Source organism: Rhinolophus sinicus, linkage group LG01, assembly GCF_036562045.2.
Source record: "Rhinolophus sinicus isolate RSC01 linkage group LG01, ASM3656204v1, whole genome shotgun sequence".
NCBI classification, from domain to species: domain Eukaryota; kingdom Metazoa; phylum Chordata; class Mammalia; order Chiroptera; family Rhinolophidae; genus Rhinolophus; species Rhinolophus sinicus.
Window position 1 is genome coordinate 179,437,470 of NC_133751.1, and position 13,729 is coordinate 179,451,198.

Here is a 13,729-nt window from a genome sequence, read left to right on the forward strand (position 1 = left end):
TATTCATCCATCCATCCATTCATTTATATGACTATGCATATATAAGAGGCAGTGTAAAATAGTGATTAAAAGTATAGGTTCTAGAACTAAACTTCCAGGTTTGAATCCTAGTCAAACTAATTATTAACTGTGTGACCTTAGACAAGTTACTTGACTTCTCTGTGCCATTGTTTCCTCTTCTGTAAAGCAGGGATTTTATATAACAATATATAATAATACCTACCTCATCAGGTTGCCCTAAGACTAAATGAGTAAAGCACTTAGAATCACTTAGAATTGTGCCTGGTGTAGTTAGTGCTCAATAAATATGGCATATATTGTAATAACATTATATTATTTTATGACATATTGCAGTATGACAATAAAACTACGTCCACATGTCCTAGGGTGACTTATTGAGAGCTTGGTATAGCAGAAAATGAAAATTGTTACTATATTGTTCATTTTCTGCTGCTTTGAGAAATCAAATATTCAATTTTAGGCCAAACGTTTCTGAAAACTAAGCCTGAGCTTGAAAGCATGACTTTGAGAAAGTTATAACTTCTCTAAGTCCAGTTTCTTCATCTGGAAAATAGAGATCATAATAGAATTTATGTGAAAATGCATGTAAATACACTGTATGTTGTACAGGGCTTGACACAAAGCAAGCACTCAAATATTAGCTACTCTCATTATCATCATTAGCAAGAATGGCGATGACTTTAAAGCTATTGGAGAGTGAGAATGCAGAAGACAGATGCTCTTCTCAAGTATGGGAACCCACCTTGGGTCTGAAGGAAAGCAAGGATAGCCTGTCAGTAGGTTGGTCTACCAAACCTCAGAATGAGCTGGCTCCCAGTCCTCATGTGTGAGTCAGTTCATGTTAATATCAGAAAGAAAACATAGAACAAAGAGCTAGAAAGGCCTTGTGGGATACGCCAAATATTCAAAGAAATGAACAAACTTCCTGCAGTTTCTATCGGGCTTTCTTGCCCAGAGATATGTTAGGACTTGAGTCTTCTTCTTCAACAGAGCCTCAGTTCTTTCAGATCCCTGACTTAGAGGTTCTCATATGTGAACTACCTAGTATTTTTCTTCAAGAAGAGTGTATAAATGGAAGGCCCAGAGCCTCACCCATACTGCATTTGGACTTATCACCTGTTCCCTGGAGAACCACATTGAAAATGAGAAATGAGTAGTTATCACCTGGACCATCCTAGTGTCTCCAGATCTCGATCCTTAACATTTCTCTAATCCTTGTTGGTTTCCTCTGAAATCTAGAAGAAACTCTCTGACATCCTGTCTCTGCAGTGAGTCCACTACTCTAGTATTCCTGTGCTTGCATGACTCCTTTCATGTGTCCTAGTAGATTTTCAGGAGTTTGCAGGCTTTTGATGAAGAAAATACTGTCGGTAGAAGAAAAAATAAAAAGAATTGACTTTCGTGGGGTTGTTTTGCTGTCATTCAGGATGCAATAAAAAACAACTCATTCCTATGCCCTGAAAAAAAACTGGAACAAGGAAACATTGAGGAGGCATTTGAAAAAGTCGATCAAGTTGTTGAAGGTAAGAGACTCAGGATATTTGATAGAATATTTGCAGGATTCTATTCTGAAACAGGTATTGCAAGCATATGATTTCCTCTCAGAAAGTCCATCCTCTAAAGTCTTGGCATTTTGCCAAATTTCTCTTTTAGCTTTTCTTTCTAAAGATGACAGGGAGAGAGAGACTTTGGGGGTTGGAGGTAGGGGGCAACTGAATAAATAGAAGAAAAACTCCTACAATTTTGATAAGTCAAGGGCAGAGTGAGGAACAGAACCAAACACTTTCAACTTGTTATCCAGAACTGTAGTCTCTGATACAGATTGCCCTCAGTTGCTATAGGACAAATGCCACATCCATCCGTTCCTTGGTCAGGACAAATCCAGACTGGCCAGTCTATGTCTTAACTTGCTTTTGAATTTCCCCAAATGGTGGTTTCCACCCAGCACATACCTTCTAGAACTTCCCTGTGCTTGCACTTAACAGGAGAAGTCCATGTTGGAGGACAGGAACACTTTTACATGGAAACACAAACAGTGCTTGTTATTCCAAAGACAGAGGACAAAGAACTGGACATTTATGTGTCAACGCAGGATCCAGCCCATGTGCAGGTGAGGTCCAGAATTGCCCCAACTCAGCAACTTCCTAAGTCCATCATGGCCTTCAAGCACCAAAGCCTCACAGCGGACGGTCATTTACCTGCAGAAACTTAGAATCCAAGTATTGGACATCAAGAAAGAGCTAAAACCCCAGAACCCATTTATTTTTTTCTGGTCTTGTCAAGTAAGTAAAAGAACAGCCACAGTCACTTTAGATTTCAAGACTACATTCATTTGCACCATGCTTAAACGAACTCTGTGATTGGATGACAACACTAAGTTGTTTTGTACTTGATTTTTCTCTGAAATTATCGTTACAGATAACCTTTGGAGTAAACATGTCACTTTAGAGCACGTGTTCACCTCCCCAGTCATGAAGTGCTCCAGGTTTCAGCTGCAAATATATCTTCTTTAGTAGGTGGTCACGAGTTTGCTGTTTTTCACCTTGTTGGGACATTAGGTCCAGGCATTTGGCTAGGATTCCAGCTTCTGACAGGGCTCCAGGATGCTGACAGTTTCCCTTCTGGAAAAATAGCATTTTTCTGCTGGAAAGGCTGTTCTGTGACAATGACCCATGGTTATGAATTCAATAGGGCTCCGCAAGACACATTTCAGACTATCTTGGTCTTCTTTTCACTGACAGTAGATGTGGATGAATTTTGCTGTGATGTTGTACTTCAGGAAACAAAAGTCTTCTTTGCTGTTTCACTTTGTAAAACGTTCCCAATATCTAACTTTTACAGAAAACAGTGTCCTCCACTTTAAACATCCCCATCAACAGGATCACCTGTCACGTAAAACGAGTGGGCGGAGGTTTTGGCGGGAAGGTGGGAAGACCTGCTGTCCTCGGGGCTATTGCAGCGGTGGGCGCTATCAAGTAAGTGTGCTTGGGGATACACGCGGATGTAAGATGTTCAGAACTGCGGGCAAATCAGTCACAGTCTGAGAGTCACTTGGACTGCTGTCATAACCACCTGTGTGTCCTTGGGCAACTCAGCCTCCTGTCTCTTTTTCTTTTTAATTGTAGATACAATACCCACACTCTTCGAGTTATTAGAAAAGTCACATATAGATAGGACTTTGAACAGGCTAATTTGCTATAAAAAGGTAGAGTGGTATTATTTGTTGAACACCTCCAGAGCTGAGGCTGTTCTGTCCCTGAGCTTTAGAAAAGGTAACCCATTTAGGGGTGTGGCAAGTTACCTGCGCAATGGCGTGCCATGGGGGAGGCTGCTCCCCAACTTTTCCTTCCTACTGTCACCTACTGTCTGCTCCCCGACTTTTCTTTCGTACCCTCTGCCTCCCTGCCCCTGGGAAGGGCTGGTTCTGCAATGTGTGCTCAACGGATGGATGATGTCCTCAATGAGAGTTTTCCGGCTAACCTCAACCCAGAGGTTCGCTCCTTCACTGTTCACACGGGGCATGGCCCTGGCTTTTCTGTTCCTTGTTCATTTTCTACGGCTATTTCTTTGGTACTTTGTCAGAACCCCAATCAGCCTGCAAAGTTCTAAGGTCCTGCTTCCTTTCACAACTTGTGTGTAGTTCAGAGCTAAGTCCCAAGGCACTTAGATATGCGTCTCCTTCCACAACAATAGGTAGGTAAAGACAGGATCTGAATCCTATCTCCAATTCTTTCCATAATGAACCTTTCTCTATTCGCACCCACCAGACACCCAGCAAGAGATCATCAGTTCATATTCCCACCAGGCTCTGTGGCTTTAAGACTTCTCAAACATGACTGCACATTAGAATCTCCTGGGGAGCATTTACATCCCAGGGCCTAGACTGCCCCATACTGACCCAGCCATCAGTATACTTTAAAACTTCCCCAATGGTTCCATTGTACAGCCAAGTGTGGGAATCCGTGTCTTAAACTACAGCCTGCCATATCACACACCTGCCACGCAATAAGCGGTCCCCAGAGCAGTGTTCTCAAACTGCTGATAACAAGTTTTCTGGGCTCATAGATATTCCTGCTTTCACATAGCAGACCCACAGAATGAAAATCACCAGGGCATGAACCCAGAAACTGTACATTTAACTGATGCTCCAGGTGGTCCCCACCATTAAAGATCAGGAAACCCTGTGCTGGAATTGTGGTTTTCAATGTGTATCTGAAGACACCTGCATCAGAATCGCTGAGAAAAATGTAAATTCTAGGGCCCCTCCTCAACCTGTTGAATCAGAGTCTTAGTGTTGAGGCTCAGGAATCTGCATTTTTCACCAGCATTCCAGATGATTCTTCTGCACTCCAAAGTCTGGGAACATCTGCCCTAGAGATAGAAAAGCGGAAGCTCCTGGCTATCTAAGGGCCCAACCTGGCCAACATAGTAGCAATTATGGGTGAAAATGAAGATGCTAACCCAGATGTCCTAAGACAAGTGTTGACCTTGTTTTTGCAGTTTTGTTCTTAAGTTTACATTAATCTGTTCACATTCTTTTTCCTTTGTAACTGGTGGTGGGATATGCAAAATGGCTGGATCTGGGTGAGGGTCAAATTTGAAGCCATAACAACACAAGTTAACTGGCATGTGACGTTAACAACTTTAACTAGATCTCCAACTACTGAATTATGGACCACGGAGACAACAGTAATTTAGCAATTTTGTCATACATTAATTCAGATCAATGCCTAGCATGTTATGCACTCAATGAATATATATGCAATGATGGTTGGGTAAATGGCTGGGAAAATGGATGGGAGTTAGAGGGGTAGAAAGGTAGACAGACAGATGGTTGGGTAGATAGTTAAATGAGGAGATGGATAAACAGGTGAATGGATACTACATGATTAGATGAATGGATGGGAGGATGGATGGATGTGTTGGGTAGATAATGTAAGATTTGTTTTCTTTAGAACTGGTCACCCCATTCGTCTTGTTCTTGATCGTGAAGATGATATGTTAATAACTGGGGGAAGACACCCATTATTTGGAAAATATAAAGTGAGTGTTAAAGATGAAATTATTAAAATACCTTATTTTATTTGAATGGTTTTAGTCTTTTCTATTATTTTGATTTTGCTAAATTCTAAAATCAAACAATAATACTACTTTTAAAATTTGTGACTGAGTTGTTAGGATAGTTCTAATGTAATATTTTCCTATCATATATGATTTATTTTGGACTTGCTTATAGCATACATGTAGCTAGATTTTCTATCTGCTTTTGTCATTGCCTTGTATTACTAAATTGATATGTTCCCTGTGTTACTAAAGCCACAGCTTTCCATACTACAGCAAAATTTTATATCTTCCATTGGCATTAGTGTTTTTTTTAATTAGAGAGGAATGAACCCTAGGTGGCATTAAACTGTTTATTTGCCTTTGATTGCACAGAAACTAGTACTCACAGATATTGTTATCTCCTAGTACCAAGAGCAATGTAGAGGCACACTCTGGGACTGTGGCAATTGGTGTTATGGTGGTTGTTGCGTTCTTTGGTTTTGGCCTAGATTACAAATCACGCTTTATTTACATTATAGTTATGAGACTATTTTAGATTCATACTTATTAAGAAGATTCTAGAATGTAAATATTTTGGTAATTATAGAAATATAAAATATAATTAAAAAGAGGGAAAGTAATCAGACTTTTTGGAAAAATCCAAATTTTATTTTCAAAGAAACATAATTTTACTTCCAATATAATAATATGTGTGTTTATATATATGTATGTGTAGATCCTTATTCAAACATTGCTAACAAAGTTTTGCTTGGTTATTCAGAACCATTTAGCGTATTAGATTAGAAGCAAAATAGCATAATAGATGTTTATGTGTGAATAGGCTCTTCCGAAATTCTTGAAAAAGTTATATTAAACAGTTCAAGAATTCTCTCTGCTACCTTTGCTTAGCAATCCTTTTTTCATGAAAAGTCAAAGGTAAATTGCAGCCTAGCATTTGTCAAAATTACCATAAATTCTGAATTTGTGGATTTTCCTATATGTCCTAACTGCTCTGATTTATTATCCAACCTTTCCTTTGGAGTAGATGATGATAACCATATAGTTGTATGGTTACATCAGTTGTATTTATCCCCGTTTTCAGAAAGGGGATAAGGCAAAGGACTAGAGCCAATCCTTTTTTGGTAGAACTACAACAGGGAGTGGAAATTTTTCTTTTCAATCTGGGCTATACAGACAAACTGGTCTAGGTGGGTGGAAGGCATGTGACAACTTCAGAAAAATATAAGGTGCTTTCTGTGAGTCCCAATAAGAACAGCAGCACTAGTTCACATTTGTTAAATCCATAACCAATTATAAAACGCTTCACCAGCTCAGTACCATGAGAACCGTCACCCCCAGGTCCATTCCACTCCTTGGCTTCCAAGGCTTTCTTGTAAGGATGCACTGTGATTCATTCCAATGCATTTTGGAATTCCAGAGCTTTACCACAAACTAAATTAGAAGGAAGACCAGTAAAAAGTGATGGGGAGTCTTCCAAGAATAAGGAAAAAAGAGGGTAGTAATTATATGTCCCAAGATAATCAAGGACTTTAGAATTCTATACTGACTGTGAAGCCAGAAAATTACACGTTGAAAAGAAAAGGCTCAGCAAAATTCAGGTCAGAGGAGGAGGTCTTTGTCAGCCAAGCACTGTAAAATAAGGGACTAGCCAGGTGTGGGACACTCCCAAGCAAACAAGAGCAGAGTCTGTCTTTATTCCATCCCCCCAATAGAGCAGATGGGCTGTGATTCCAACTTGGCATGTAAATTTTAAACATATCATAAAACATCCATCATTTGACGACAGGTGGGATTCATGAACAACGGGCGAATCAAAGCTCTAGACATTGAGTGCTTCATTAACGGAGGGTGCACACTGGACGACTCAGAGCAGGTATGTGCATCAGAAACCAGTGTGCTTGATCATGAATAGAATGTAGAATGTTTCCTTAAGAACTTACCAAGTTCCACAAGCAGCTCAACTCTGTACTTGACTTTTAGAGAAAAGCAAAAAAGGTGTTGTCCAGTATATGTGAATATCTCTTTTTACTTTAGGTTATAGAATTTCTTGTACTAAGGCTGGAAAATGCATATAAAATCCAAAACCTCAGGTTCCGAGGCCGTGCATGCATGACAAATTTACCATCCAATACAGCCTTTCGTGGATTTGGCTTCCCACAAGGAACCCTGGTAACAGAATCCTGCATCACAGCTGTGGCAGCCAAATGTGGCCTTCTGCCAGAAAAGGTAAGGTAATCAAGGTCGCAACCAAAGTTGCTGAAGAATCAGACAAGGTGGAGAACGAGCTACCCAGGGAAATACCCTCCAAGAACCACTCAAATTAGCTCCAGCTCAGGATTCAAGATAAATTCAGCACTACCTAAAAGAACTCATCTCCCTCCCCTTATTTTCCACCTTCCTTGTGCAAAGATTTCTTTCTTTCTTTTTTCAATTTGTACAAAAATAATTAGTCTTTTTAAAATTCATACCCCACTGAAGTGATTAAAGTAAAAAGTGAATGTCCCTTTTTTTATCCCCTCATCCCTATTGGTTGAGGATAACCACTGTTAACAGTTCCATGTTTATTTTTCTGGCCCTTTCTCTAAGTGTATCCACCTATCTGTACTCATACACACATACACAAACATTGGTGTGTGTTTACATGTACACAATACAGTTATTTACCGAAATGGAACCGTAATAAACACATTATTCTGCACCTTACTTTCTCTACTTGACAATAGGCCATGGCCATCTTCCTGTGTCAATAGAATGATCTACTTCATTCTTTTTCGTAACTGAACAGCACTATGTAATATGGATGTGCCGTAACTTATTTAGCCACTCCACTGTTGATACGCATTCAGGTTGCTCCTCATTGAGGCTACTACAATGATGGTACAATAAACATCTTGGTACAGATGTACCGAGGGGATATCTTTGCACTATTGTGTATATCTTCAGGATAAATTTACAGAGTGAAATTGCTGCTGCACTTGAAAACTTTTGAGAGATACTGCCAAAAGAATACCATCCAAAAATATTGTTTTGTGCAATATCCTAGAAGGTGCACAGTAGGTATAGGCCAGAAAGAGGTAGCCACTGGCAATTGAGATAGTTGTTGATAACGCCTTTCTGCTCCTCATATATTCCAATCAGACCCCAGCCTACTTTTTACACTTCTGTTTCCTGAATACAGACCCTCTGCTCCAGCAAGGACTCTCTATGTATTGTCCTTTGAGCCCCTTTGTCCCTAAATTCCTTGTGATTTGTGCTTGTCAGGGTACTTCCTATACACACGGGAACACCTAAATATAGCATAAGGCAGTAGTTGTACTAAGAGAAGTCACATCAAGTGTCAAGGGAGGGTACACATCAAGTGTATGTGTACAAGGGAGGACGACATCACAGTGGCTTGGAGGGAGGGAAGTCAGGAAGAACTTTCTGGAGAAGATGGCACTTAAGATAGGCCTTAAAGAAGGATAGGCATTATCTAATGGAAAGGTAATCAAGGCAGGTGGAACAGCTTGAACAAGGAGAGGCAAACTCTTTGCAGCTCAGTTTCCTTATCGATAAAATGAGGACAATTATGACTTACCTCACAGAGTTCCTGCAAGAATCAAATGAGTTAGCATTTGTTAAAATATTTGTTTTTATAAATGGGATAGTATTATTCCAATGCTGCTGCTGATAATAGTAATTATTGTATTTGTTATTAGAATGAGATGGGGATAATGAAAAACTCCTAAGCATATCTCAGTAGGTTCTCCTTCTTTGTCAAGTGTTGCAGGCTTCCAGGACATGACACACACATATTCAAATACATTTTTAAAAAGATTTGACCACTCATTCCAAAGGCAACTGGAAGGCTTAGAGAAGATCTACTATTTGTCATTAGCTGCAGTGCTGTTCTTCTCTAGCAGAACAAATCTTCTGTTATGACAATAAATCCTTGCTTTTACATGCTACGTACCAAGTCTGCTCCATCTCTGAATCTTTTGGGGGTGGGGAACAACTCTGCCTCCCAGGGTTTCTCGATTCTACTTCTTCCCAGAGACCGGTCACTACTACTACCCTCCACTTCCAGTAGGGAGAGACCCTGATTGATGTTTTGAAGAAGAGACGAAAAATAACCTCCACTATTTTTGCAAAAGCATACACGTCGTTAAAAGAAAAAGAAAAAAGATCCTATCTTCTCCCCACTAACATTTGTACTGTAATGGGGAGGCTTGTCAAATCTCAATTTTGCAGTCAGTTTCTGTCTTCCCATAACTATTGACTCAATTTTCTACCCATTTCAGATTAGGGAGAAAAACATGTACAAAACTGTTGATAAAACCATCTACAAACAAGCGTTCAGCCCTGAGACCCTGATAAGATGTTGGAACGAATGTCTGGACAAATCTTCCTTTCATAGCAGAAGAATGCAAGTGGAAGAGTTTAATAAGAAGAATTATTGGAAGAAGAAAGGCATTGCTATTATCCCCATGAAGTTTACAGTTGGCTTTGCTGCAACAAGCTATCATCAGGTAAGATTCCCATATGTGGTAAATAACCTTGACTTTGGGAGAGGGTCATATTTCCCAGGGCACTGAGCCCTTCCCCCCCCACCACCACCAGCAGCCTCTGGTAGAAATGTACAGAACTTTCCCAAGCAGTTCCCCATCTGCAAGCACTTTCTTCACAGTATAGCAGAAAAAAAATACCTCAAGGGCAGAAAACAGCATCAGCAAGCATGAGACCTGCCACAGCATAACAGCCAAGATGGAGCATTGATACCTGCCCCCACCCTCCTCCCCAACACACACCGAATCCCCTAGTCAAAAATGGAACAGGAGGGGTGACCAATTAACTAAGTTCGTTAGAGTGCGGTGCTAATAACACCAAGGTTGTTGGTTCCATTCCCACAGGGCCATTGTGAGCTGCGCCCTCCTTAAAAAAAAAGGGTGGGGGGGAGCAGGAGTCCATGAGGCCTGTGGTGCTGTGCTTTCTGAGCTCAAGGGTCTCATGGCTTGGGTGGGAATGGGTCTGTGCCTCAGTCCCCACCACACTCCTCAGTGCACCCTGAGTCTTAGGCAGAGAAGTCATTCCATTTTGCCCTGACAAGCTGGCTATTTCAAGCCACCTCTCCCAGGAATCTGCACCAATTCTGATGGGGGAGAGGGGGTAGGGAGGCCCCCAAATCGTTTCAGTTAGATTTGCTAAAGGAAGAGGCAAGTCATTCAGAGGCCCTACCCAGAAGAGAGGAGGAAGGGCGGCTGAGAGATGAGTCCATTAAATGGCACAAGGACTTGTACAAATGAGTCTTCCCAGCAATCCCAATGCATCATATACAGAAAAGCTGTTTAGAAAACTGGGAAAGGTTGTTGCCTCCCCATGATTGTTCACCAAAAGCAGAAACTCAGCAACTGGAAAAATCTTACATGCATTAGATCTAAATCTAAAATCTAAATCTAAAAATGCATTAGATCTCCCTTGTGTGTATACCATTGAAAGCATTCTTCCACTTATACCCAACTACTGGCAGTCAATAGACACACACACACACACACACACACACACACACACACACACACACACCACAAAAGCTGCCCTGGCAAAGGAAATCTTTCTTAGGGAATAAAGCAGTTGTCCCAAATCCCTAATCAACTGGAGTCAGGCCTGAGAAATTCTTGGCCCTGCCACTTGCTAGCTGTGTGATATTAAGCAAGTTATTTAACCTCTCTGAGCCTCAGCTTCCTCAATTATGAATGAGAATAATAGTCCGCTCCCTTAGGATTGATGAGGATTCAATAAGATAATGACTGTAAAGCACTTGGCTGTGCTCCTGGAACACCAGCACAGCCCATCCCTTGCCCCAGGAGATCTCAGACACACACTAACTATCCAGAGTTAATGCAGACCTCATAGGTCAAGGGCTAAGTCCCACAACAGTGACCCCATTTTAGACACCAGCATAAATGGGGTGTCCAGTTTACTCGAACTTCTGCCCAGTCGATTACAAATTTGGGGGTTTCCATTACTCACCCCCTCAGGTTTGATAATTCCCTAGAACAACTCATAGAACTCAGGAAAGCACTTTACCTATGATTATTTCCAGTTTATTATAAAGGACACAACCCAAGAACAACCAAATGGAAGAGATGCATAGGGCAAGGTATGGGAGAGGGGCTATCATTCCGTCTCCATCCAGTAACACTGCCCTCCAGCTTGTGGATGTGTTCACCAACCCAGAAGCTCTCAGAATCTTGTTGTTTCAGGGTTTTTACATTACATAGGCACATTTCATTACATAGGCACAATTGATTAAATCATTGGCCAGTGGTGATTGAACTCAATCTTTAGTGTCTAACACCTCCCTGGAGGTCAGGGAGTAGGGCTATAAGATAGGACTCTCTAACCAGTGGTAGGTTTCCTGGCAACCATTCCCCACCTCCCCAAGCAATCTAGGTTCCCCACAACAGTCATCTCATTAGCATACAAAAGACAGTAAATTCCAAGAGTTCTAGGAACTCTGTGCCAAAAACCAGGGCAGAGACCACATATTTGTTTTTTATTATGACACACCTCCCCTCACCTGCATGGCTGCCCCTCACCTAAATCACAACCTACTTCCTGCCAATTTCTCATTTCACCACAAAAAAACTTTAAATCAACCAATGACTTTAAGTCTCCATTTGAAAGGCCTCCAGCTTTCCCACAGAGTTCCAAATTGACGCATTCAAAAATTACCAGGCTAGGGAGGATTCAAGGTATGACTTTGCTTGTCATATAATGATATGTGCACAAGGTCACTCCCTGGAGAAATGGTTTTAAAAGAGTAAAACGTGATCATCAGAGAAGCTCAGAGTAGGAGCGTCAAGCAAGAGATAACTAACAGGTACTTAGGATGAATTTGTTCCAGATGTAATCATTCCTGGGACTACGTAAAATTACCAAGGAGAGGACTCTGTAAAAACCAGGACCTGTTTTTTATGGTCAAGACGGTGGAGTAGGTAAACACTGTGCTTACCTTCTCTCACGATCACATCAAAATTACAACTAAACCACAAAACAACCATCACTGAGAATCGCCTGAAGTCTTGCTGAACTACAGCCCTACAACTGAGGACATACAGCAGAAGCCACCTCAAGACTAGTAGGAGGGGGCCAGATGCAAAATAGGCTGGTCCTATACCCACGTGTGACCATTAAAAGTCAGAGGGATATCTTGGCTGTGGAGGTCCCCCCAGGGAAAAGCAAGGGGTCCCAGCGCCGCACCAGGCTCCCCAGCCCAGGGTTCCAGTGCCAGGGAGAGGAGTCCCCATAAATTCTGGTTGAGAAAACCAGCAAAGATTGTGGCTGAGTGAGCGAGAGGGTGACGGCACTCCCAAGCACTCCTCTTGCAGGGCCCACATACAGACTTACTCATTGACGGCTCACTTGCTCTGAACTCCAGTACTGGGACAGCAGCTCAAAAAGTTAATGGAACTTAGAGAGAGTAACTGAGTTTCTGGCTTTAGGAGGGCTGGAGGGCAGCTTTCTCCCAGATGGAGGAGGTAATGGAAGCCATTGTTTTTTTATTGAGCCCACCCCTTGTCTGCGTGCAGACGTAGGTGGAGGCCATACCGGAGTCTCCATCAACCTAGCTAAGGCCATTCATTCACCTGGCCCTGATTATTCTGAGACCACGCCCCACCCAGCTTTCAGGCACACCCAAGCCACTTCCAGTGGTTTTTTTGTACAAACCGTCTGCCTTGGCTCATGCTGTAGATTTTCCAAAGGCCTCACAAAGGTTCACAAAACCCAGACAAGCAGCATCTGGCTTCAGCATGTCCCATGCCTCTGGCCGAGCAGCTGTAAGCCCAGCACTAGAGGCAGCTGGCTTTGGTTTGCAGCTTGGCCTTTCAAGGCACCTCGAAGCACAGCACAGGCAGTGGCCATCTGCATATTACTTTGTGGCTCATGCAGGCTGCGGCTGAACTTGGCCTGCAGTGAGGCCCCTCCCAGGTATCCCTGGGGCTGGCACACCCAATGGTCAGCTTCAAATCAAGCTGGAGCATCAGCCAAGTGCTTCCAAGGATGACACACCCAAAGGGCACATTGGGCAAGCAACAGAGCCCTGCTAAAGAGAATCCTGCCCCATAGGGTCAGCCCCTGCACCACAGCTCCTTCCTGTACTCATGACCAGTCCTCACGGACAACGAGCCTGAGTATCAGTCCCTTCCACTGATGTGCAAACAGCAACCAAGGCTCAACTATAACAAGAAGATACACACAACCACACAAGGGACACACCTATAGCACCTGGCTCAGGTGACCAGGGAGACTGCACTACTGGGCCCCACAGGACACCTACTACATAAGGCCACTCTACTAAGACTGGGAGACATAGCAGCCCTGCCTAATATATATAAACAAACACAGGGAGGCAGCCAAAATGGGGAGACAAAGAAACATGTCCCAAATAAAAGAACAGAACAAAGCTCCAGAAAAACAACTAAACAAAAATGGAGACAGGCAACCTACCAGACGCAGAGTTCAAAACACTGGTTATAAGGATGCTCAGTGATCTCAGTGAGGACTGCAACAAAGACACAGGAAACATAAAAATGGAGATAGAAAACATAAAAAAGAACCAGTCAGAAATAAAGATTACAATAGTTGAATATACCCAAAACTAATA

The 13,729-nt window shown here is 42.1% G+C and overlaps 1 protein-coding gene across 1 annotated transcript in view; it reads left to right on the plus strand.

Annotated features, from left to right (window-relative positions):
• Positions 1-13,729, plus strand: part of LOC109444972 (aldehyde oxidase 2) — a 52,442-nt gene that overhangs the window by 30,982 nt on the left and 7,731 nt on the right. The window contains exons 18-24 of the mRNA XM_019726762.2: positions 1,448-1,544; positions 2,007-2,131; positions 2,863-2,996; positions 4,977-5,064; positions 6,872-6,958; positions 7,120-7,311; positions 9,366-9,593. Coding sequence (XP_019582321.2) covers positions 1,448-1,544; positions 2,007-2,131; positions 2,863-2,996; positions 4,977-5,064; positions 6,872-6,958; positions 7,120-7,311; positions 9,366-9,593 — 951 coding nt within the window. The remainder of the gene's footprint in view (positions 1-1,447; positions 1,545-2,006; positions 2,132-2,862; positions 2,997-4,976; positions 5,065-6,871; positions 6,959-7,119; positions 7,312-9,365; positions 9,594-13,729) is intronic.